The sequence below is a fragment of the Pygoscelis adeliae genome, unplaced genomic scaffold, assembly GCF_000699105.1.
Source record: "Pygoscelis adeliae isolate BGI_AS28 unplaced genomic scaffold, ASM69910v1 Scaffold427, whole genome shotgun sequence".
Classification (NCBI taxonomy): Eukaryota; Metazoa; Chordata; class Aves; order Sphenisciformes; family Spheniscidae; genus Pygoscelis; species Pygoscelis adeliae.
Window position 1 is genome coordinate 2030222 of NW_008825214.1, and position 26561 is coordinate 2056782.

General features: G+C 39.8%; 1 protein-coding gene across 1 annotated transcript in view; it reads right to left on the minus strand.

Annotated features, from left to right (window-relative positions):
* Positions 1–2097: 2097 nt before the first annotated feature.
* The window catches only part of MYO3A (myosin IIIA), a gene marked incomplete at its 5' end in the record, with an annotated part of 56197 nt that continues 31733 nt past the window's right edge, over positions 2098–26561 (minus strand). The window contains 9 exons of the mRNA XM_009329137.1: positions 2098–2212; positions 3663–3803; positions 5535–5575; positions 8108–8217; positions 18151–18289; positions 18973–19906; positions 21063–21186; positions 24529–24691; positions 26185–26296. Coding sequence (XP_009327412.1) covers positions 2098–2212; positions 3663–3803; positions 5535–5575; positions 8108–8217; positions 18151–18289; positions 18973–19906; positions 21063–21186; positions 24529–24691; positions 26185–26296 — 1879 coding nt within the window. The remainder of the gene's footprint in view (positions 2213–3662; positions 3804–5534; positions 5576–8107; positions 8218–18150; positions 18290–18972; positions 19907–21062; positions 21187–24528; positions 24692–26184; positions 26297–26561) is intronic.

The following is a 26561-nucleotide window of genomic DNA, read 5'->3' on the forward strand; positions in this document are numbered from 1 at the left end:
TGGGGGGGGGGGCTCTTGCTCCTGCGCCTGCCTGCCCCGGCATCTCTCCGGGCATTCGCGGGTCTCCCCGCACACCCCCGGGGTCGGGGGGCCTTGCGGAGCCGCCCTCTCCGCTCCAGCCCCGTGGGGGGCAGCAGGTCTCGAGGCGAGCCTGGAAAAGAAGGAAAACAACCGCTCCCCTTCCCTCCCCGACGTCGATTCTGAAGGCTACCAAACCTCCCCCTTCCACCCAGCCAGTTCCTCATGGGAGCACGGAGCCCGTCCTTGCCGTGGCTGCTTCTCCTCCCGCACAGGAGAGATTTCAAGCCCTAATCCTAGGAAGGAGGCAGGCGAGACCATGCCAGGCCGGGATTTGGCCCTGCCGAGAGCACTGGTCGCCCAGGCCCCCCTCTGCCTCTCGCAGCCAGGCCCTGGGGGCTCCCAGGCTGCGTTCGGCAGTGGGCAACTCCCTCCGCTTTCTACATGCATTCACATGGTTACTAGGACTGTTCCCCCCACTGAAATCGCAGGGAATCGTATTGATGTTTTTCAACACTGCCCTGGTGAGAAAGTAGAAGAAAACCAGCCCAGGCATCTCTGAAATTACGGGTCTGTTCCAGTTTCCAGATCACATCAGCTTTAAGGAAACGTAGACGATAACTCAGGCTTTCCATGGCGAGAGGCTGCTGTGAGCTCTTCCCTGCCTTGCTCGCTCATGCCCCAGTTCAGTGTTTCATCAGTTCTGGGTGTAATTCAGACACAGCCAACCGTATCACTGCTGTATGCATTTTTATTTACTTTACCGTTTTAAGAATACATGAGAAAGCAACTTTAAAACCAATTTCAAAATTTAAACAATTTATTGCAAATTTTACATTGCAGCAAATTTTAATCCAGTACACAGCCTTATAACTAGTTACAGCTCAGGAAGCAATGGTTACCTGTCTCTGGGGAAAGGGCCAAGTGTGGGGGATACAGACAAAAACCCGACCCCCGTGGCTCACTGCTGCCACCAATTGTAGTATTTAAGAGAGCTAAGCAAGGGAGCAGGATCAGGGCTTTATACTGGCATCATGAAATTTGCCTTCTCTTGCTTTGCAGCTGGGAACATGCAATTATGAATCCTGAAAGGAAGCGCAGCAATTATCTGTGTGGTTTCTGCGAAATAAGGTCTTTTGAACAAAGAATTGGGGGAAATTTTGAACACGGTGGCTATTGCTTTTATTTCCACTTAATTTCTAGTGAAACTGATTAAGAATGGGCATTACACTTAGGCAGCAATCAATCAGAGAACGTATTTCTATTCCTTTCTTGGTACCCCAGAGATTAAGATTCCTAAAAATGTAAAGCAAAGGAGAACAAAGCAAACACAATTTAAAAGTTCATCACTTAGTCACAAAGCTCAGAGGCAGAGGAGAGGGCTGGATACACTTCCCATAAATGGACATCTCCAACATAAAGATTATACACATAATATTGACCTTTAAAACTGGCTACTAGCTTTACAGTAAAGTCAATAATAAAATAAACTGCCATAGTATGCTATCCAATTAATCATTTAGATTTGTTTCATTAGAGGGACACTTGCCATATACAGTTGATCCCAAAATTTAGGCATTGTAAACCTAAAATGAGCAGAAATTCCCCTATGGTGCTCTTGTAATTTTTTTTCCTGTAAAACAATTTATTAGAAACAATAAGTAAGGTTTTCTGAAGGTGCATATGGGAATTTGAAAGCTTAACTAGGGAACTATAAACTACATGATCTATTTTAATTGGATGAGACTGATGAAATGCAAAAAAGAAAGAAATATGCATTGAGGAAAGTAAACTCGATTTAAGCTGCTTAATGTCTAATAATTTTAAGATGTAGCAGTGGTATCCGAAAGAAAGCTGATTTTTATATTAGGTTTTTTAAAGTATATGATATGCGACTGACACTGTCCCTTTGCAACGGTGTTGGGCTGTAAACCACAGTAATTCATATTCACATGAGCACACACTTTGTAAATGTGAAACATTGGAAATTTAAAAAAAAAAAGAGGAAGCACATGGTATAAAATGATAAAAAAGATTATGCTAATAAAAGCCAAACGGCAGCAGGAACAGCAGCAGCAGCTAGAACTGCTGGATAAGGCGCCGGCGCTGTGAGGTCTTCCGCAGCAGTCGTCTGTAGTCATAGGGATTATCTTCAGTTTTACTCTCTTCCAGGGGGCTTTCTGCAACCCTCGACCTAGGGATTAAGCACAGAAATGTTTTAGAAATTAAAGTCAAAACATTTACCTTGGCAAACGCTCCTAATTGACTGCTTAACCTCCACCCTTGGGGAAAAAAATGAAAAAGAAAAAAAAATCAACTGGCTTTGCTAGGCCTCTTCCTGTGCTGCATAAAGCAGGCACCTTGGAACAAACACATTATATATTAAGAGCAGATGAACACAGAAGAACAACATGGAGTTCTAGGAAGGGGACATAATAAAAGGACATAAAAACGTTGAGAACGTGGGGGTGCTTTGCAGTAGCATTTGCCCGATGGTTACTGAACCAGATTTTCAATTGGCGTAAATTTGTTTGCTCTGTTTTTAACCTGCCTGTGGAGCTCACTGTAAGTGTCCATCTCATTTTATTTTTTTCTCAGATGGCAAGCTGCATTTTGGAAGCCACCTCAGGATGGCCAGAAAAGGAGGCAGTCAAGCTGGTGGCTTCTCTGCAGAAAGCAGGCAGAAAGTTCGGTGCACATCCACTCTATTTAGAACCTAACTGATCAGAAATACAATTTTTAGGTTCTGCTTGTGCTGGTTTTGGCTGGGGCAGAGTTAATTTCTTTCACAGTAGTTCGTATGGGGCTGTGTTTTGGATTTGTGCTGGAAACAGTGTTGACAATACAGGGATGTTTTAGCTACTGCTGAGCAGTGCTTACACAGAGTCAAGGCCTCTTCTGCTTCTCACACCACCCCACCAGCGAGTAGGCTGGGGGTGCCCAAGAAGTTGGGAGGGGACACAGCTGGGACAGCTGACCCCAACTGACCAAAGGGATATTCCACACCATATGACGTCACGCTCAGCATATAAAGCTGGGGGAAGAAGGGGAAGGGGGGGACATTCGGAGTGATGGCGTTTGCCTTCCCAAGTCACCGTTACGCGTGATGGAGCCCTGCTTTCCTGGAGATGGCTGAACACCTGCCTGCCCATGGGAAGGAGTGAATGAATTCCTTGTTTTGCTTTGCTTGCGTGCGCGGCTTTTGCTTTATCTAGTAAACTGTCTTTATCTCAGCCCACGAGTTTTCTCACTTTCACGCTTCTGATTCTCCCCCGCATCCCACTGGGAGGGAGTGAGCGAGCGGCTGGGTGGTGCTTAGTTGCCACCTGGGGTTAAACCACGACACTGCTTTAGTTTAATTTGATTTTAGATCAGAGATTTACAGCAGGATGTCTGTCCATCTCATCTGGCACTTGGGAAGCCAAAAACTAGCGGGTGAGCTGAACACCAAGCATTTGTCCCTGGTGCATAAAGATGGGAAATTTTCAGCTATTCATTTTACAAGTTAATTTGGCAAGATTCCATGAATAAAAAAATAGATTTATGTCAAATTTTAAAGTGTATCTTTCTTTTTATGAATCTTTTGAATGTCAACAAGGATATACAACAATTATTTTTTCCAGTTATTATTTTGTATGAATTACCGCTCAGTAGCTCTTAAAATTGAAGTCCTGCGCTCAGCTGGGTGTCTCTTCTTTCTTGTGGTAGAACTGCTGTCCTTTGAGGTGGAATCAGTAGATGAAATTTCTTGGTAGTAGATATCTAAGTCTAGGACTTTGCTTAGACTGTCAAAAAATAAGTACACTAAGTTAACAGTTCCACTATTCAATATTATATTCAACATTTAAAAATAAGGCAACCAAATATCATTATTAGTTGTGGTTATGTGTTGAGGATCTAAGGAAAAATATATATAAACACAAGAAATCAGCCTCTGAAATGTGACTGCTGTACGATGCAGATATTGAGAATTTTGGAATGCTACTTTTAGATGTTCATGAAGCAGACATATATGACTGAAATTGTTCGGGTTTGCCATTATACTCAATGGAGAGGCATTTTTATGGTATAATTCATCTGACCTATTTTAGATATCTCTTTGAGGAAGAGATGAATCATTTTGCTAAAGATGACTATTTTTTTCTCTGAGTACAAGAAGAGAGTCTAAAGCAATTAGTTCAGGTATCGGTGTCAATAATGCAGATGTCTCTTATTTTGTTAGATGAATGCTATCCAGGGTATCATATGTACAGAAAAAAACAATCCCAACATCCAGTTTAGAATGGCTAGGAAAAAAATAATATCCTAAAAGCAACCTGAAAACAGAAGTTCAGAATTCAATTCTCACATTGGTAGAAACCAGAAATAACTCACTGATTTCAGTTGCTATGTTCTACCAATAGAGAGTCAGCACATGAAAGAAGATGCAGTCATGGAACTGGTTAACTAGATTTAAGATGAGTGAAACCTAACTGAGGCCAAATGAGAGAAAACACTGGATTTGGATTGTCTCCTGGCTGAACGGGAGACAACGATAGGTGTGAATTTTTTTCAGGATCCAAATTACATCAGAAGAAGAACTGTAACAGACCAGACACGGGGGACATGGACGTGAAGCGAATCCTTTAAGCAGTGGCATAATCAAATGCAATTTAAACTGTGGCTGAATGGAGCTAGATGCTGTGAGCACATATTATGTGCATATAATGTCATGTAACTTCCTTTAAGATACGTATTTTAGATACGGAGTTTGTATTCTGCAGCCTCAGCCGAGGATAGTGCTAAGAGCCCATTCATCTTGCATCTATGACCAGGCTACCATAGCACGCATGCTATAGTACTATAGCAATGTCACTGGGGAGCAGCAAAAAAGCTTAAATATAGAAACACAAATAAAATAAAGCTATGAGGTATGTCAGGAGCTGTGAACCAGGTCTACAGCACACGTAAGGATCTAAGATATGGAAGGGCAGAATTATCTATTGCTTGCTTTATTTCTGCAGAGATCCATCAAAATAGGTTAGTTACACTGTGAAGAAAAGACTTCTGGTTAAAATTTCAAGGGCTACTATTCTTTCTCTGTTATTAATAATTGTTGTTTTAATTTTTTATGATCTATTTCCAAACAGTCATATATTTTTAGGAGAGAATTTTAACAGTCTTTGTATTTTTGCTAAGAAAAAAGAACTGGTTGCTCATTTGCTTTGACTGGAATTTTAAGCACCTTAAATTATTTTCTGTGTCAGAACTATCTTTGATGTGGACCTTATCTTAACTTATTATTATGCTTGTGTTGCCATGGTAAAGGGCCATGCTGTAGTAAAACTGAACGACTGAATTCTATAATGGATTTTTGTCGTTGAAAATTGCATATTTTAACTTTGTGTACGATGTCCTTCCTGTGAATCACCAAATTACCGTGCTTTTTTTAATGCTTTATTCTCCTGGTTGAAGTACAGCTAAGAACTATTTCTAGAGTACTGAGATGACAATAGTGAGATAATGAAAAAAATTACCTTTCTTTTCGTGGTTTCCGTTTTTCGTCTTGTATTGATTTCTACGAAAATACAAAGTAATTTAAAAAATACTAAGAGGAAAGCTTATGCAAAGATACAGTTCATCAATATGTTAGGTAGGAGAGTGTTGTATATTCTTCGTTAAAAGAAATTTTAGAGAATCTAATTTGCTGAGCGAGCACCCCAGAAAAATCTCTTTTCGGAATCTCCATGAGACGGAGAATGGGATTAGCATGACTACTCCCAAATTTCAGTTGTCATATGTGAAAAAAACTAAAGCAATCATGATCAGAACAAAAAAGGAGATCTCAAACTTTCAAATATCTATAGTTGCTTTAATGAAGTTGACAACAGTATCTCACTGAGGCACATTTACTGTGATGCCATGAGAATTTCCATGAATACAGGCATTACAGTGGGAGCAGGCATAAGCCTCTTCTCATTAATGTCAATGCAGTCTTGTCACAGGTTTTAGTAGAATAAAATGGACATTTAAAAAGCAGTATACTAGGTGGCGAAAGCACCTTCAGGATACAAAACATCCAGAAGTGCAGAGGAGAGAGATTTATAGGGAATGTGAATAATTTCCTTCCCTACAGCCAAAACAATGCTATGTTGCAGCATCTAAAGCATCACACTTCAAAAGCAGTATTTTTAAGTGCAAAATCTTAATTTTGCATTTATTTATTTATCTTAATTTTGGTCTTAATTGTGTTTCTTGCAAACGAGTGAAAACTTATTAGAATTAGTGAATTGTACCACTGCAAAGTCACTGAGAACCAGAAATCCTGATGGACAGACACTTCTTATGCAGGTAAATGCACAAGACATATAATTTCAGAATGACAGAGCGATCTAAAGAAATACACCCCAAAGTAAACTTTTAGTGCCTTGTATGAACAATGGGTTATTGTCAGACTTCATTTATACCTGTGCACCACTTTAGCTCATTTAATATGCAAGGAGATGAGTGAGAATAGAAGGTGTCTAATATCTGTAACGTGATGTGAGAGAAATATCTGTTTTTGCAGAAGACAGAGGAAATTTTTCAAAAAACACACTCATATTGCGTGCCTTCACTTTCAGGTGATCTGGGCTTGATAATCATCTGTGAATACCTGCAGGTCACAGAGATTTTTAATAAGGTTGAAAATTAATGACAGCTGGAAAAGCTGACTACCCTCAAGTTAGAGCTCAATGATTGCCCAAGGTCTAAGAATTTAAGAACTAGTAGGTCCCCTTTCTAAGCTTCCGTGTAGTAGATATTTACATGAACCTTTCCCTTACCAGTGTTAGGAAGACAGGCTTCTCTTTTTCACGCCTTCTTGAAGAATACAAATAATCGAAGGTACAATTGCTTAGTACCTTGAAAAACTGCTGCTAAAAATTAGTTTAAGAATTCCCCGGCATTACTGCAGTTTTTGTTCACGCTGATGTGATGGCTGTTTTCTGATACGGAGCTGGCCATGTAACAAATTAGCTTTCAGAAAATACTGTGTTCCTGACTGTATAGTCTTGGCTTTCTAAATATGCATTACTTCAGAATTACACTTCACCTCAGAAATTTCCTAATACAGAATTCAGTTTCATGCCTTTCATTTCAGTCCTTTATCTCACCAATCTTGCTTTCACAAAACAAATCTTATTCTTACATGCCAATTAATTTTTAAGAATATAATTTCTTTTCAGAATATCACTGTTCTAAAGCTGTGTTATTTCAAAGCCCCCATAATAAAACAGCCGTATTTGCCTTTTTTGATAGGCCAGGCAGAACTCTCCCTAAAGGCCCTGGTGACACCTTCTGTTGAAAGGAGAAGCGATTGCTACGGTTAGTTTATTAGCTGGGCTCTCACCGGCTGCTAAAATAGGTCACTAAGATACAGGCACCTCGAGCAAATGCGTTTAATTGCTTTTTTGTTGGAACTGCTTTCTGAGCTGCTTTTACATTTTCTCTCTTTCTGCTTACTTTCTTGCCTTTTTTTCTATATTTAAGGGCACTGAAGTCAAGAGTGGAAAGCAGCCCTTGGTATCTGAACTTGGACCAAAGGCTATATATAGGGACACTCAAATCCATTAGTCTCCTGAGCTGTTGGTATTTGCCAATTCCTTCATAATCACAATCTGACACATTTGTAAAGGAAGTTACAGTGTGCATACTAATACAGCCTATTTTAATATTTGCTCTCTCTGCAAGATCAAGCACTAATTTAGACACTCAAAATAGCTCTCCGAATGAACCTGTTTCTCTCTTGTGACTTACAAAGAAACTACGGAGACTGGGCACTTAATTTGGGTATCGAAAGTGCAAATGCTGCTTATGTGTATAATGAATGTATGTATGTTTAGGTACAAAACTAAAAATTGGCCTGACCTAGGGCCCCAATCCAGGGTAACTCTGAACCTTAATAATTTCAAATCTAGTTTGAAATGTGAGGTTTGTGGCCTGCCTCCTTTCAGCAGGGCACACCTTTTATGTTGTATTAGAAAGGAATACAGGGAATCGGGCAATTAGAAAGAAAGTTTAGATGGGAATTATCTGGCAGTCTTAGCCCACAAAAGTTTGCTAAACGCACATGTATTAGAGTGTAGTAGGTGGAGTCTTCTGGATTATTTAATGTCTTAGGCTTCCGTGGCCTCCTTGGGGGTCTCTGCATTGGGCGAGAGTCTTCTACTTTGGCCGCAACTGTAAAAAAGCAGAAGATATCAGTGCTTATTTCACCAAAGAGAGCAAAAAAATCCATGTAGCCACTTTTACTGCTTGCAGTAACTCAAGAAAGCAACTGTTGGGGGCACTTCCATGACCAGATTGAAAAGGGGAATGGGTTTATCCGTTTGAGTCCTGACTACCACATGGACACATGCTATGTAACGAATGTCAGGCTGGAACAGCCGAGCAGTCTGCCTGGCACAGGCTTCTCCTTCTGAAAAGGGCTGATGCTCCACATTCAGAAAAGGACTCTGAAGGATAATGGCTACTGGAAGGCTACCAACTCGTAACAGACCTGGGCAGCGGGGATGATGTTTTTTAAGACTCAAGCCAATCAGTAAGGTGCTGAATGAGGGAACTACCATTAGACCTCTGATTCAGAGGTTAGTCCTCTACATTATCATGGCGTAGATTTTCCCCAAGGTCTCCTGCCAAGGCTGTTCTGTTTCAAGACAAATCATGTACCACTGGGCAACACAGCATGACCATGTCTGTCACATCCAGTGTAATCTAGTTGAGTGTACTCAACTTCTGGTCTATTTCTACAAAAGCTTTCTGCAAACATGCAAAAAATGTTTTCATTCTAATGGAAACGAAATCAAGATTTTAACACATCTGGAACTGCTGTCCTCTGGCAGTCTCCAAACTCAAAGTTAAACACCGACTTGTGGGTTACATTGGCTGGCACATGGGGAACTAGACAAATGTCTTGGATATTTGCTTGTTAAAAATCTATATGCAATTCTGACAGTACTAAGATACAGGGCTGCTAAGGGTTCATAGGCTCATAGGTTCTGAGACCACAGAACTGACTCAGCGGGGCTGAGGAACCACAAATGTACAGTGTGGTGAGCATGACCACCTTACATTCAGCTTCAGCTATAGGAAAAGTTAATAGGGGGCTACGGCAATTCCTTCATGTTGAAGGAGGCGGGGCTTGCAGGGCAGCAGAACACCTACGATAGAGATGGGTCATAGGGACACATACAGGGTGATGAATGAAGCACAGCACATGGTTAATGGTGTGTCCAAGTATATTGCATTATCCAGTGAGATTTTAGATTGTCCTTGTTCCATCACAGAAGTATTCAGAGGACAGTCCATGAGAAAAAACATCTCCTTACTCATAAATGAATATAGTGTGAGGGTGGAATGAGGATCTAGCTCCCAATGAATTACCGAAGTGTGTTCTGCTGACCTAAGCCTCTTTCACATGAAGTGACTTTAACTCCATAACCCCAATGTGCTAACTACATGTGATTGAGTCTTAGAAGGAAGAATGTATTTTGTTCTCTAATGACCATCAGAAGCCCTTTTACACGATAAAAATAAAAACTCTCCCATGTACATCAGACATCTTTTTAATTAAGGAGGTGGCACAATCATTTAAAATGAGAAAGGATCAGTAATACATCAGTGTTGACTCCTGCAAAATTAGCTGTGTAAGTTTTTTGTTATGTGTGATAAATAAATGTTTGTAAAGGTCATGGATATACAGAGGAGGCAGAATGAATAATGTTAATTTAAATTGTAGTTGGATAATGATTACATTTATTGTTTTAGTTTTTTTATCTGAAATGCAGACTGCTTCTCATGCAACGAATGAACAAATATCTTTTAACATTTTGCACTTAAGAGAACAATGGTATTTTTCTAAGCCAGGGTACAGATAATTCATGTTAAACAATGAAATTTAGATGCAATACATTCATTTTAGTAACCTGTATTAAATATAAATTACATTCTTTGATTTGAATAGGTATAGCAGGCCTGACTGTGCTCTTATGTGGGCTGTTGTTACCCTGCTGCATTTCAAATGGGCCACCTGGGGTTATCTGAGTTTCCATTTGTGACAGAGTAGAGGCATATCTTTGCTGTTTTATTTTTAAACACAACAGGAGCCTAAACTGGAAAAAAATACTTTAACACCCCCCCGTAAAATTCAGTGTAGTTGAATAGAAACACCTAACCCCTTGTCTGTCAGACATTTTCAAAAATTGTGTCAAAGATCATGACTACATGAAAATCTGGAGAAAGAAAACAAAGCCAGATTGAGGGCTTTAGGAAAATTCTAAGGAAAAGGCTCTCATAATACCTACAGATTTTTTATTGTCCCCTAAGAATTCATCACTATGTATGCTGTTATGTTATTTAATTCATCAAACACATAAAGCATTATCGTATTTGAGATTACAATTATTCCAAATGAAATTACTTGTATACTTCTTGCGTATGTGTTCTGCAAAGACGACTCCTCTTACATTCAAAAAAATCATTTTGGCAATGATAAGGGTTTCAGTAAAAAATAGCTTTTAACCTCAGCTCGTGCATTGTACGTATGTATGAGCTATGCAAAAGAATTGAGGGGACAGAAATACCATGGTGGGGCAGGCAGCCTTCTAAGCTTGGACCTCCATCGTTCCTTTTTAAAATTACATAGAGGGCTGAAAATGCAATTCTGACTTTTGTTTCCAAATTACAGTAAGTAAAAAAACAGTTTGATGGGTTTAGCTTTCTTTTGTTTCACCAGAAAGTGAACCTGTGATTTCCTTCTGCACTTATATTTGTGTGTTCATTGCTACTGAAATACAGCTGATGTGGTAGTGACTTGTATTGGATAACTCACTGCACAAAGTAAAATTTCCTTTTTTATTAGTTGCTGATAATTCCAGAAATCATTTAGTTAGTAGAGTTAAAGGTGGAAGGCAAATTAAATACCCAAGCCTGATAAACGGTGAGTTTGATGCGCTTGTTTTCTAGATGGCCTATACCTTTCTGCAGTAGGCAATGAAGCATAAAGAAGGAGTATAATCATTCACTTATTAATAGGCCAATTATGTTGCTTCTAGAGTCCATTACAAAGAAAAGGTTTTTATTGAAGCCGAGTCTCTCTGTACTAAAATATCTTATAGTCTATTTTTCCTTAAGACTTCAAGTATCTCTAGCAAGATCTGGCCGTGTGCTTTATATGTAAAAGGAAAACCGATGGTTTCTATCTAACAAATATTTAAATACATACGTTACAACATTGGTATGAAAAGCATTCACAACAGTAGCCGTCAAAGCACTTTGGAAATGTCAGGTTGGCACTATCATCCCTATCCTACTAGCAGGGTAAATGAGCTGCACAAAGCAAGACACACCGAGACTTGCTTAAGGTTACATCCCAGTTAGTCATTGGCACAGCTAAGGAGCTGGACTGAAAGACTGTGCTGAGGCTCCCGGCTCTGCAGCCAGCCCATGCCCTGCGGTTACATCTGCCTGAACAGGTGCTGTCAGTGCTGTGACACATTCACATGCCTTAGAAGCAATGCGTAGGAGAAATCGGAAACAAAAACATTTGATGCTATGCAGACATTCCTTTTTAAAGGTTTTACCAACAGGTAGGCGAGTTGAACAAGTTGAAAGGGAGAAGAATTTTCCTCAAATTGCTTAAGTGCATGCAGTCAGTACTCAATTAGTCAAAGGAAAGAGGTATTGCTCTCGTGACATGGATGCTTTGCTTTTGAACCTCAACAGAGAATGTCAGCCATGCTGTAACCCATGCCCAGGAAGTTATATCTCTCTGCTGCCCAAACCTGAAGCAGACTGTCAAAACGTACATTTGATCAAGCGATGATGGAAAGTTTAATAAAAGTTAAGGTCATTCTCCTTGAGAATGAATGACTACGGAGTTAAGGGTCAGCAGAGACATGTGAACAGTGTGGCTGCCAGGTAACATTAAAGAAGGTTTAGCAAATCTATGGAAAATTTCTTATTCCTGTCAGTATCGCAGCTAGCTCGTTTAACACTACCACAAAGGTTCCTACCTAAGTCGCACACACACTCTTTGACTCTATGGTGTTCAGTTACAAGGTGTTACTACTTTCATACTCAGTCCTCACTGAAAGCTCCAAATACACTGAAAAAATAAGAAAAGGGACAATGAAATTTAGGACCAGCTCATTTAATGTATGTGTATCCTCAACACCACCGCAAACTACGGAAACTGTGGAGAGCTGCAAGTGCTTGAAACATTCAAGTATGAGCAAGAAATGCTTGAATAAAGATGAGTCAGTATCAACAGCCCTTTAGGTTGAACTGTGTCTGCAAATTCTGACATACAACGATAAGCTTGGAAGACAACGATCTCAAGGAATCAACATCCATGGATGCCAATGTAAATTAATGTATGACTTACAACAGATCTTACACTGAAGACTGGAGAAATAGTGTGGTTACAGCTGTGATAAGCATCTAAGTGATGAAAGGTCTCTATTTATTAGGCCACCTGGAGAAAGAGATAAACCTGTCTTCAGGTCATTTAAGTGAAATGTTACATGTTTGATTCAGCGCTGTTCCACATCTTACGAGGGCAGGAAGTGTAAAGCCAGGCTCAGAATAAAGCAGGAAGAAAAACAAGAGTAAGAGCAGTAATTATATGGGTTTTGTAGAGGGGCTTAGAAGTAATCAGCAAAATGCAAATACAGCAACTGGAATTCCAGGACTTGATAATGAGAAGTGAACAGCTATTACTGCTTACAACATTTACGTGCATACCTTTTTACTGTCCTAATTGTACATAGTATGAGGATGTAATTACTCAGGTTTGGGATTTGCACATAGAAAAGCACTGCTGTTTAACATTCTGGTTAGTATTTTTCAGGTATTGTTTATTCACGGGATGTTTACCACAGATTTGGAAGTTAACGGTTGATGGATGCAAATTCTTAGCTATCTGGAAAAAACAGACGGATTATTCTGGCACAGACCTAGAACTAGGAACTGCAAGAGACTGAGAACTTTCCAATTGCATCCAGCAGGAGTTGAGAGTGTGTGATCTCTCGCGCCTAAGTCCCGCCAGCCCCACTGAAGGAAGCAGTTTCAGTCTCTGACTGACACTAATACTCTCATTTCTGAGAGTCTGGTGACCTGGGATTATTGCTATTTAAGAGAGGATGTTTAAGGAAAATGGCTGTACTCCACTTCCATGACCTCCCAAATCTTATGCTCTGCCATGGATCTGACCAGCTCCCAACACAGATCTTGTACATCCTGGCTGCATGGTGCCCAAAGGGCCACTCCAGGAGCTGAGAACGGCCAGACAGCGGAAGTGCTTGACTACCCTGCTTTTCGCCAGTCCCACGCCTCATTGCTCCCTGGCCGGACACTCACTTGCAAAGAAGAAAGACCGGCCAGGGAATACTGCTCTGCTCACCCAGTGCTACACGGCTCTCTTTTCCTTGCAAAGGCTGCCCATGAAACCTCCATAAATAGTGCTGCGGCAGCCTACAGCAGGAGAAATCCTGGATGAAAACCCTGCCTGTCTCACTGCTTCGTGTACCTGAAGAGGTCCTCAGCTGCACCGGAGTTCCTTGTACCATGTGAATTTCACTCTAAATATAGAAAATTCTCTTCCTGAGATTTTGTACTTGAACTGTCATTTAATACTTACAAGGATGGGCACCATTATTCATCTGGAGAAAAAAAGAATTGCTCCCATAATGATCAAATTCCCCTCACTTCAGGCTTTGACCTCAAAAAACCTGACAGTGGTAATTTGTGCATCTATTCTGACACCACAGTAACCCAAGGCTCACTAGCAATCCAAAGGTGCAGTCCTGGGATGCAGCCATTATGTTTAGCTGAAAGCATTTAGCAAGCAAATATAACCTACTCAGAAATTCAAGCCACAGGGAATATTGTTTATTCCAGGAACCTTGTGCAGCTTGCTTTATGCATTTTTATAAATACAAATAAATTCATTTAAGAACAACTTAACCTTGTGGATTTAAGATTCATTTAACCTTTTTGCTCATATGTTCTTTAAACTGCAGGCTTTGCATTTTTATTAAACAGTTTTGAAAATCTGAACATTTGTCACAGTACGCCATCCAGCTGCCCCACAGTTCCTCCCCTTCTGTGGGTAGCAACGTAATAAAATATTTTATCAGAGGAGCCAGTAAGTTCTCAAACCAAACAATGGCCACCTACCCACAGATGAAGGTGGACAAGTATTCCTAACCTGGCATACAGCTATAAAATACAATTCACGTGTTATAGCTGTAAAATGACATATACAACTAGTGAAGCTGAGGAAGAAGTGTAAATAAATGTAAATGACCAAAGTAATTACAAATAGGTAAATACTTCATGATTCAAAGGACAGCTAAAGCTCAACAATCATTGCCTTCATAAGGGTAGGACAGCAAAGGTAGCCCTAGAGGGAAACCTGCAGTAAAAGCATATCCTTCTGTAAATGTGTGCGTATAAATTGTACTGTAACACATAATATAGGCAAGAAGACAGGAAGGCTCCTCCCTGTTTAATAGACAGTGGATCACTCACCACATCTACTTGCTTCACTTTAGCATGACAGTCTGCAGTACATTACCTCAGGTCTTTGTTTTATGTAGTTATCTTACTATACTGCATACAGGAAGAAAGTATGATATCCAGAATGCTGATAACTCCTGTGTTGTAGACAGTACAACCTAAATGAACTGAACACAGGCATATTTTTACTTAAATATTCTCTACATCTAGTTAGATCATGTTTGCTATAATAAACATCTACTTAAGACAACGCAGCTTTGTGATTGAGCTCTGTAATGCTTAGGCTCCAGTCGGCTCACAGGCAAGCTGGAGAGTTACTACAGTGAATTCCCCTCCTTCAGTACACTGTGCATTGATCATAGCTGGAAAGAATACAGTTTTCCTGTTGTGTGAATTATATTTGAATGTAGAAAAAGAAAGTTCACGTTCCACACTGAGAAAGGTCTTTCAGTGGACTGGTTAGCAGTTATAAATATGGCTGTGGGGATGTGAGAAATCAGGGATCGGGTCCCTGCTGCCATCACTCCATATTCTAGGTGAGTGGCTGAGCCTGGCGCCCACTGTTAAACTGTGTTGCAGAGAGTGAAGCTTCACATCATGGCTGGGAAGGGTGGCAGAACACAGTCTTTGGCTAAAGCCCAGCTCGCCTTCCTTCTCGCTTTTTTAAAGTCCAATGTCTGGAAAAATTCACCTTCATTACATTTATCATGAGTAGCCACACAAGTTGTACGAGGTACTTGAGTCAACAACAGAACACAGCAAACACAAACTAAGGCTGCCCAACTCAGACCAGCTGGGCAAGGGCAGCCAAGGAACCAGACCCAGCTCAAAGTGTGAAGCCTGTTGTATCAAGGGAAAGTTGGCTACAGAAAGATTGGGAACAAGAGTTCTAATAAGAACTGGATGAGGACTGGTTTTGGGGTGGTTTGACTTACTGGAGCAGAGCATTCAAGTGAGTGACTAGCTGGACAGCAGTAAACAGGCTGGAAGGGCTAGTTTGGTTTGAGATAGAAGGGGCCAACTCAAGCTTTACAGTGTTTAAGGGCTGGTAGGACAACTTTAGCTGGCCTGTGCTTTGGTGGCACATTTTTCTGTAGTGAGTTCAGTCATAGCTTCTTAGTCAAATAGCACCCACTATTTCATTTGAAATGCATTCACCTTTGAAAAAAGTAACTACTTCTGAGCTCTGTACTTACTTTGTCTACATGCCAACTTGCAGCAATTTAATCAAAACCAAAGCATGTGTCCACCATATTTATTTTGAAAAAAAAATATTTTGCAAAAATTCTGCATGAGCCATCTTGAAATGAGCATGCTTTGACTACAAAGTATGTTTTAATCTGCATGAATATGAGCATTCAGGACTCTCTTTTTGATGCTTCCTACTATTTTGAAGTTATGATTGCTATTGCTGACATTTTTTGCAGAAGACAGTCAAAATAGCAAACATTCAATTTTTGCATCCATAAGACAAAAAAAGGGGGACTTGTAAGTCATCAGAATTTCTGTAAAGATTTTGCCTGGTGCACAAAAGAGCTAAGTGCTGTCATGTCACAGATACAAACATTTGTCAGGAGAAAACATAAATCCTCCTTTTGTTAAGACCACAAAACATTAGCGTGTAAAAAAATCTTACTTCCTTCTATTTACTAAAATGAGGCCAAAGACCTGGTCTCTTGTGCACTCAACAACTGTTTCAGTGTTGTCTTAAAAAGCATTTTGACTTGGTTCAAAGAAATGTATGACATTTTTCATGTCGTTGTTCAAAAGGATACAACGCAGCACTTTCACACACTTTACCACTGGAAAAACGCTGTATTATGACACCACAGAGGTTTAAAGCAGTGGGACTTTTTCAGAGATAAAGGAAGTGTGAAGTGGCTGACTGGTCACCACTTTAAGCAGGGTTGCACGCAAAGGTGACAAACTCTGGCATCCTTTTGCCTCCCGTAGAGCTACTTAAATTTATAGCAACCTTAAGAGTAGACTTTGCTCCATTTTGCACATGGCATGAACATACTGGTACATTTTCACCTGGTTCACCTGTGTAAGTAATGAGATCTTTAACTGGTAAAACAGGGATTTGTGTATTCCCTTCCCCTCTATCTACCTCTCTTCTCTAGCTTCTGTGAGAAAATATGTAAGAACCAAGAGTTATTTTCCAAAGCATGAATTTTTAATTCCTCAGGTTTGTGTTGTCAAAAACCAGCAATATTTAATAGAGAACTCAGTACAAACCCATTAATGACAATTACAAGCATTGCTCTGTCTTTAATGAAAGATTATGGCATTTAGTTTTCCATTTCACATCTGTGTTCTCTTGCAGTCTTTGGTATTGGAAACAGGTTGAACTACATAGATTATCTACTACCAGCCAGTTTACACTTAGAGGTTTAGATTTTGTAAACACCAAGCCCTCGTTTTAGCAGCTTGCCCATTTGAGAGGACTGCAAAGTGGGAGTGAAATACTTTTACCATCTCTTCAATGTATCCATGGGAACAGAAGGAAGTTTCAGCATACATGACAACTGAAACCACAATGTTGTAATGAAAATAGTACAATTAGCTCTGGGCAGCAAGGGACAGTCCTGGATCTGATCCCAGCTGTGCAGGGGTGAGCAGTGATCTTCCTCAGAGGCAGTGCAGTGACATGGGCTGGCACAAGCCCCCCCTGTAGAAATGGAGACCCACCCAGTCATCTGCCACGTTTGCCCTCATCTTCCTCTGCATCTGCGGTCCAAGACACAAGCTGAGGAAATCCCCCATTATGTCTATTCTAAATGAAGAGGTTCAGTCAGCTCAGTCAGCTCTTTGTGGACCTCTCCGTGGGGCACAGGTCTTAATGATCTGCATGCTCTGAATCCCATGTCTTCCACCTTTATTCTTCCAGTACTCCCACTGCCACCTAACCCGCTTCAAGTGTGCTTGCATTTTGGGAAACCCCACTGCCCATGTTAACTGGACTATAAATAACTTTGGAGTATATTTTCAGAGGTAATGTCCTCTTAAGTGTGTGAGTTAAATGGATGCCAATTATTAATAAAACTTTACTTGTAATTTTAAGGATATACCCACCAGCATGGGTAGGAGTTACAAGTTTCGGTAGCCTCAGTTGCATTTGTGGATAGCTAAACTTTAGTCAGCATAAATGTGACAAACTTTGGTAAATTGTTTGACATAGTACCTAAAAAATATTTTGTTTTTTAAAACATAGTCCCATATCTTACCAATAGCACACACAGTTGAGCAACATATGAGTAGAAAAGAGCCAATGTGGAATTTTTACCAAATAAAAGTATTTCTAGAGATGCTATGTCTAGGTCTCACAATGATTCATTCACCAATCTCAAGCAGCATTGAAACAAAATACCAAGAAAAATGGTAAATACGTAAATCCCAACCAGGCTTGGATATGTCTGTTCCAGACATATACTGATATGGGGCTTAGTACAAAAATGAACAGCATGAGTTATATGAGAAGCCAGAGCTAACTCATCTACTAGTTCCCTGGCCTTTAAAAACATGACTAGGAGTTGCTTCTTGACAGTCCTGTTTACAAATGAAAATTCTGCTAACAGTAAGGTTCAATATTACCTGACTGACAAACATGAGAAGAAAGTCGGCCATTAGCTTGCTTATCTTTGGACAGCATCACGGGTCTCAGCTGATGTGACAATATCATTTCATTCAATTTTTGCTGCAATGCTAAGTAGTCTTCAGATAATTTTGATATCTGAAAAATATAACACAGGATTTTACATTATTATATAAGTAAGTATATAAGTTCCAAGGTAATCAAAGGTAAAACAGTGGACTAGAGAATGAATTTAAAAGGTATTGTTCCATGTACTTCAGTGCAGGCCCCTACCACACTTATCGCCCCATCCCCCTTTAAAAAAAAAAGGGAAGAAAAAAAAAAAGACACATAGGAAACTCCACACTGCAGCCCAGTCCTGCATCTACTTCATATTGGTTCACACATGTGAGCAGATGGTGCCTTGCTGATGCAAAATAGCTTCTACAGCTGTAGGCATACTTCTCTGCACATGTGTGAGTCCCTGACATTGACACAGCAACTTTTAGTTTCATTTACAGAGACATTTCACAGGTTTACTGAATTAAGAGCCTTGCCTGGTAAACGCACATTTCAACAAATGCCAAGCTTCTGCATTTAACCTAAACCAGGTTAAAATGAACATAATTTTTTTGCCAGTGCTCTTTGTCTTCCCTCCTTCCTGAAAAGGGTATTTTCTCTTGCAGCCCAAAATACACATTTTTATAGAACATTCATTACAAAATCTCAGTCTCAGTTCAGAGTGTAAAACCTTGGTGCCGCTGAAGCCAGTAAAATAACTTTGCCGTTCTGTCATTGCTCAGAGTATTATGTTCAACATACGTAGCTTATAAGCTTCTTACCTGCCGTGAAAAGGCTGCCAAATCACAAGCCTCTTTCTCTGAGTCTCCCTTCAGTGTCTTAGAGTCTTCAGCCTCAGTACTGGTGCTTTCCCTATCTTTTGTTGTTTGGGGATCATTATTTTGAATGTGCACTGTTTCTGTTGCCTCCTTTATAGTTTTCTCTTGACTTTTGCAAGGTAGTTTCCCTTCTTTTCTGAGTTGTCCCCTCCTTCTGTAACCCCGGTAACTGCTCTGAATAACCACTGCTGCCTTCTCTTTGTCTTCTGAACCTTGTTTTTCTGCCTCAACTTGCTTCTGTGAGTCTCTTAGTGACTCTTTTCTTATAATTCCTTTACATCCTGTAGGCATCACTGCTTCATGTTTCAGGTGGTTTCTTTCCACATCCCTGTCACTCCTGGGCTGGACCACAGCAGATTCTTGATCTTGCCCATCTGCACTGAGTGTGTCTTGATTATCTTGCTCTTGCTGGGGACTAGGCTCAGCTGTGCTTTTGACAGAAGATTTGCTGGACAGCTCTTCCAAAGAGGCTTGTTCTTCACCTTCACCAACATGTTCTACTGCAGGGTTCTGCTTCACAGAAGCTCCCTCTCCTTCAGTAGATATTTTTTGTTGCTCCTGTACATTCCCCGTGTCACTGTACCCAGAGCACTCGCTGTCAGTAACAGCATCAGCTTCATCTTGAGTCTCCTCGTTTGCTGCTTCTTCCAGTGTATCATTTTGATCTGGCTGCAGTTGTGCTTCAAGGAATTCCACAGCAGATAATTCTTCCTCTGCTATTTTTTTGTGCTGTTCCTTTATTTGTTTATGGACTCTGTAGCCTCTGTAATGGCTCTGAACAATGACAGCTGCTTCTTCTTCTGTTTTAGGAAGGGCACTCTTCACTCCAGCTGGACCTTCCTCATTATCTTGAAGTTCTTCATCCTTTTCCTTTTCACTAATGGATGCTGCATTTTCAGTTTGTCTCTTTCTAAGTGATTCCCTGAATGGAATAGAGTTTTGGGCAAAAATTATAGCTGAAGGAGATGAAGGATAGTGACAACTTTACAACTATCTTTGGTGTACTAAATGGCAATTTGATACATTGCAACATGGGAAAGATTTAGTGCATATAGCTGGAATTAAACATAGCAAACCAATCTCTGTCTGTCTGATGATTATTATTTCTTACAGTGAAAAGGGACATCCCTGTTAAACTCTGCACGGAAAATTGCTAGGGGGACAATCTAGGCTGCATGAGGGCTGATAAAACAGTAAAGAATTAATTTAAATGTTAACAAAAATGTAAGGCAGAAACTTTTTAGCACCTTAAATATGTATAAATACACACAATCCTAAACGTATTCATGAAAGAAAACTGCCTCAAATCACACTAGAAATGCAAAAAAGAATGATCCTGGGCATAGGTCCAGGTCAAATTTAAAAGACCTATTCCCTAAACTGTCTTTGTTACTATCAATAAAACTTCAGTGCCAGGTGAAATCTGCCACCCTGTTCCTTCCCTCTGAAAGACTCTGGACTCCTTCACAGCTGTTTTCCACCTCTCTGGACTAGAGTCCACCTACTTAAATGCTATCACTGAAAAAATGATGGTGATGAGCAAAGTGCTACTAGCTCCATTTCAGAGACTGGGACTACAACCACATTGCTGAGATATTTAGAATGTGATTCACCTCACCTAACTTTTAGCTGTTTGATCTGAGCAAGACATCTGGGTTTCCGCTGTCATCACCTATGCTTATCTCAGTGACTTAAGATGAGAAGAACAGTTCCTTGAAGACACCTATTTCTTGCTCTTGTCTGAGCATTTTTTATGATGAGCTAGTTCCAGAAAGAGACTAATCTACCAATTACATTAACATTACAGGTAAGCACAATATTGTTGGTCTTTCCCCTAAATATGACTTTATTCCCTGGGCTTAAAAATAGGAGAAAATTGGCTACTGACATTAAAAACCTCCACATAAATGTACATTTCCTCTGCATATATACCTAGAATAATCCTAATTTGCTTCACTTTTAGCTTACATCGCTGTTCTTCAGCAGGTAAAGGGACACATTTGAGTGACGTAAGAGATAGAAAATAACACTACCTCCTCCTTTTGAAGATCTTCCTCTCCTTATGTCCCCTGTAGTGAGACTGAATTGTTATTGCTGCTTTGTTCCTTGCCTCAGTTAGTTCTTTTCTCTTCTTCCTGAGTAAGTATCCTCTGGCAACTGATACAAATTGTAATAGAAAACAACCTTAGGCAACAAGAAATGGGTGTCCCACGCATTTCAAAGAGTCAAATGATAACAGCATTAAACAAAAAACAATAAGGAAATAAGGACCGGGGTGGTGGTTATGATTACGTTTCATCTGAAATTATTCTGTCCCACAAAATTTTTTGAGATTTCAGACAGCTGTACCCATTCTACATGAGGATACAAACAAGCTCTTTCTTCGTATTTTATTGGACTAAAGAAAATACAGGAAGATACAGAATGAAGCAGAAGCATAGTGCTGTAGAAGTGCCTCTAGAACACAGTGCTCTCAGCCTCATGTACCTGCTTTGCCTGATTCAGGCAATTGATTTGACTCAGTCTTTCATTTCCCTGGGAAACGCCTGATTATCAGGCTATAGAGACTACCAGGCTCTCTTCTGGCACAGGCTTGGAATTAGCTGAACATTCACTAGATCAGAGAGAAACTGAAAATTTTATAGCTTAGCACTTACAGAAGACTTAGCTCATGCTCCTTTTGCAAAGACTCATTATTCAAAATGAAAAAGCTCAGCATGAAAGATGTGCTAAGCTCCACAGTAACCAGGTGCACTGTAGCAAGGGTACTCACTACTTGTGCTTTGTGGGAGGGACAAGTTAAAGTTTCTGGTCTGAACCAGGATGAATAAGGACTCAAACATCGGTCTTCCCTGAGACATGCAGGCACTGACTAGTCATTAGGGGCTTGGTGCAGTTGCCAGCACACAGGTATCTAGTGCCATCTGAAGTGCTCCAGGATAGCCGAGGCACCTGCATGGAGCTGGCAGAAAGAACAAGACAGATGGGACTTTCTGGTGAGGGAAAGTTGGGTATACCACATGAAATAAAGCTGGAGGCCAGGCAAGATAACCTAGGGCATCTCAAATGACACTAGATACCAATATGGGGGCAAATGAGCTGAGCATTTGGTGGTTTTGAATAAAATGAATCAAACTCTAGGCTCTGCTGACTAAAAGCGGAGTTTAAACACCTAGGTCACTTTTAGACATCTACACTGAAGTGTCTTAATCAGAAACTGAATTGCATTCAGAATGTTGCTTCAAAAATTCCTGAACTTGCAAATAATTTCCTAATGGGAACTAGCACAGTCTCCACAGTGCTGTGATTTGGACAAGTCTGCAATTCCAGGGATTCAGCACAAATCTGGTAATCCCTGGCAAAATAAAAAGAACATAGTGTTTTGTCAAAATATTTCTGTTGAACTCTAATTCCAAATGCAGTACCAAGACTATGGTGGTAGAGGATTTGGATGATTTAAATACCCTGAGGAGATGGTAGATATGGGAGCTCTTAGTCCAACTCTGCTGAGAGTGTTTTGCATCACAGGGAAAGGTCAAGCTCACTTAAAAATGGGAAGGGAGCATAAACAGTCTATTCTAACACATTCGTATAACTTGATGCTAGGTTTTATTTGCTTTAGCATTCCCTACTCATAATTTAGACCAACTTGGGCTCCATTAGATGCAGTGGTTCAGTGTAAGAAGCACTGTATAAAAGGGACATAAATTACATCTTGATAATTGGATATAGGGTAAAGGAACCCAAATACTTATTGGAAGTGGCACAATTGGGTTTTATACTGCAGTCTGACAGGGCCTTAAAAAAGTGCAGATTATAAAGCACTTGGAATAGTTCTAGAGTTTCCTGGACTTCTGAGCCAATCCTCCTCCCATTTTGATACAAAAGCAACTCAACAGGAGTTATTTTAAAATAAATCAAGTTACATTGTCAATGGGCATACCAATATAAGTTGTCTGGTCTTTTCAGACTTATTCTCGTTCACCTTTGAAATGTCCTGAGAACTTTGTTATGAGATAGTAGCTGTCTAAGCTTTGTTTTCAAGCTGGAAGAGGAGTTTTGTATTGCTTTAGAAATAAATGGGGGGAAAAAAACTGAGAGAGCTAAGTAAAAATGGACTTCCATTTTGTTCTGGCTTCTCATGCACTGAAAAAAGTTGAAATGAAACTGCACACAGGACAGAGAAGGTAGACAAGAAGAAACATTGGGGAGATCAACAGAGCAGAGTGCTAAATTCATACTTTTGCATTTGCTAAATATCTTAATATGATTGACAACTTTCAGGTGTGTAATTATTTTTGGCACATCACTGGATTAGATTCTGTTTTTTGATTCTAGCATACATCTGGGCCCAAGGTGATTATTGCTGCAGAAGAGAAGGAATATTTTGCTAGGTTGGACTGAGCGATGGCAAAAAAGAATCAGAGACATGAGTGAAATTACAGGTTGTAGTCTTCTCAAACATAACAATATCAGCTATTAGACATATCAGACTAGGAGTGAAAAGGCTTGCTATGGCATTTAACCAGCCCACTTCACAGCTGTGGAAAGTGCCCCTAAGCCACTGTGAGGTACTGGTAACAGAATACATTGACCCGTTTCAACCACTGTATATAGATACATAATAGATAAATTATGTCTTGGAATGTGTAAATAAGCATAGTCAATCAGTGTAGCTAGGTAACAGCAAAGAATCTGGATCAACATATTGTGTATGGATAGCACATTAAAAGCCACAAAAGTAAACAATTCTTACTTGCTTGAAGTCTAGTAATATATTCTTCCACTTTTTTATTACGTTTTGCATTTGTGTATTCTTTACGAGCCACAAAACCCCTGTAAGCTGAAAAGAGATGTCAAAAATTAAATAATCCATTAGGTACACAAAAGGCTGCAAGAATAAAAAAAGTCTGGAAGGAATTATAGACCTCCATTAAAATATTCATAAATATTTTGCAGGCTTTATCTTTCAAAAAAAATGGCAAACAAGCACAAGCAGTAAATCTACATAAAAACTATGTTTTCTGGTGAGTAAAGTTACTATGAATGAAATGAACACAAAACACGAGAGAATCAGAATGTAAAATAAGATGATGTTTGAAATGTATTAAAAATTTCAGTTGATGTCTCCATCAACAGTGTAATTGGTCTTATTATCTAGGATGGTTAATACATTTTATTTTCATTATTATATTATACGATGTTGTCAGAGCATGCCAGAATATTATTAATAACAGTATCATCTGTGTAATCATGTCCTTCCATTGTTAAAATTGCCTTTTAAATGTAACAGTGATAAACGTAACTTCAGTAAAGAGATTGTCATAACTTGGTTAAAAGAATTTTTTCTTCCCAAGAACAGATATCACCAAATGTAGATATTTTGTCAAATTTAACAGCAGGAAAACAGCAAAATCCACATCCAGCATGCACATCCATCTATCAACTGTACACATGCACTAGCTTTAAGCAAAATGTTAAATGTTTTAAAGCTATTACCTGACTGTATTTTGATAGCACTTTGTTCCCTTTGTTCCTTTATCTTTTTGTATCTCCTTGAACCCAGCCACCCTCTGACACAAGCTTGAATCAAAATAATCATGTCAACTGTCTCCTTCCGCATTAAATTTAGCTGCTCCACATGATAGTATTTGAGGAATACCTTAAAAAGAATAGGCAGACAAGCAAAAGTTTGTTACCCTCCCAGGCCCTGTATTCACTCAATCCATTTAACATCAACAAGAGTTACAAGCTGGTTTCAAATGGTGAACAGACTCTTTAGCTGTAGTATCTAAAGGATCATTCTTGTTAAAGATAGCATTTTGATTCTTTGGGGTGTTAGTTTACCTTACTCTCCCCTTCAACATCTTTTGTCAGTGCCTGCTTATACATGCTGTCATGGGAAGATGTTTTAAAGTCCCAGTGCAAAACTTCAGTCTGTAACTATAAATCTATGAGGCTGACAGTTTTGCTAACCTCACAAATCTGATGTGCTTTACATAAATGTGATCCAAATCTGGAACCTTCAACCTCCCTGCTTTCCAATTAAATCTAAGGCATTGTTTACCTACTAAATTGCTTTTATCAAGCATGAAGCTCATATAACCCCTGAAAAACTCGTCTAGCACGAGAGATACAAACACATTCCTGGTGTACATTAGGATGAAATAAAATGTGTAGAAAGAGCTTGTGCAATTAAGACAATAATTATGCTTATTTTGCAGAATTCCCCCGATCTTTGCTCACTCGTTGGTACAGATACAGGTTAACCCTAATTAAAGTAAACATAAGCTATAGATCTCACAATATGCTTCCTTTGGCTGCATGTTGTCCATTAGCCTTACCAAGACAGCAGAGGGAAATAAAGGGTGAGGAGGAGGTAACTTCATGGCTTCTGCCCCACCTATCCAGGAAGATGTGTCAGAAGAACAGTTGTTTCTTCTACACTGAGGTGATTTCAGATAGCTTAGGATCTATCTCTCTTTCTATCCATATCCTTCCTGGGCACTTCTGTTACATTAGCAAATAGAGAGACTTGGTGCAGTACTTGTCTGACGCTGCTTTTCCCTGGCAGACCTCCTGAGATCTGTCAATTGAGGGTGGGTGGGTGTCCCTCTCTGGCACACTGGGAAGACTAGTGAGCTAGAACCAAAAGCAAGGGTATGGAAACAGACATGTATTTCTCTTTAATAAAGTCTTCCCCCACTTCACATATATGGGATCATCCTGCTATCTCTTCCCGCAGTGCTCAGCAAAGTCTGCAACAGAGGCCTCCGGCTGGAAAGCCAAAACCTTTTCCTCTCCGTTTGTGAGTCTGATTGCTCCAGGGAAGAAGTATAACTTGTTTTCCTTAAGAAAGCTTGGAGTAAACTCACTGGGATCCTTACTACCACATTTTTTGAAAGAAAATGCAAGCAGTGTTGCTGTCACATACTGCTTTGCACTGTGGCCTCACTAGAGCTGATCAGAATTTTAACACTTTACAGGGTCAGGATTTCAGCCAGATATCAGGGAACAGTACTCAGCAAAGGGTGGGTTTTTTTAAACCGATAGAGACCAAGAGCTACCCCAACCAAATGGGTGAGAAAGCAAATTGCTTAATAAGTTAACAATGACATACTGCAATAATGCAGATACAGTATATTAAAAATTTACTTTAGTTTTTCCAAGAACCCAGTTGTCAAGGCGGGCTTTTTCCAAGATGGCAGCACAGGTTTCCGGGCTGACTGGAGGATCATCATTTGTTTTGTAACAGATGAGGTAATACCTAAAGACAAATATATGATTCTTTATTCCATTAATAGTGAGCAATAGATGCAAATACATTTAAACCATTCATTTAAATAATAAAAAGTTGCATGAAAGAAAACATAGCACTGAAAAAAAACAAAACAGCATATGAAAGAAATTGCTGTGATTTATATGCAGTACTGAGAAACCCAATCGAAAGTGGATGAGTGACATATTGCACACCCTGGAGGGTTGTTTAATTCTATATCAACACCAGAAGGCTTTTAAAAAGTGTGCAACCC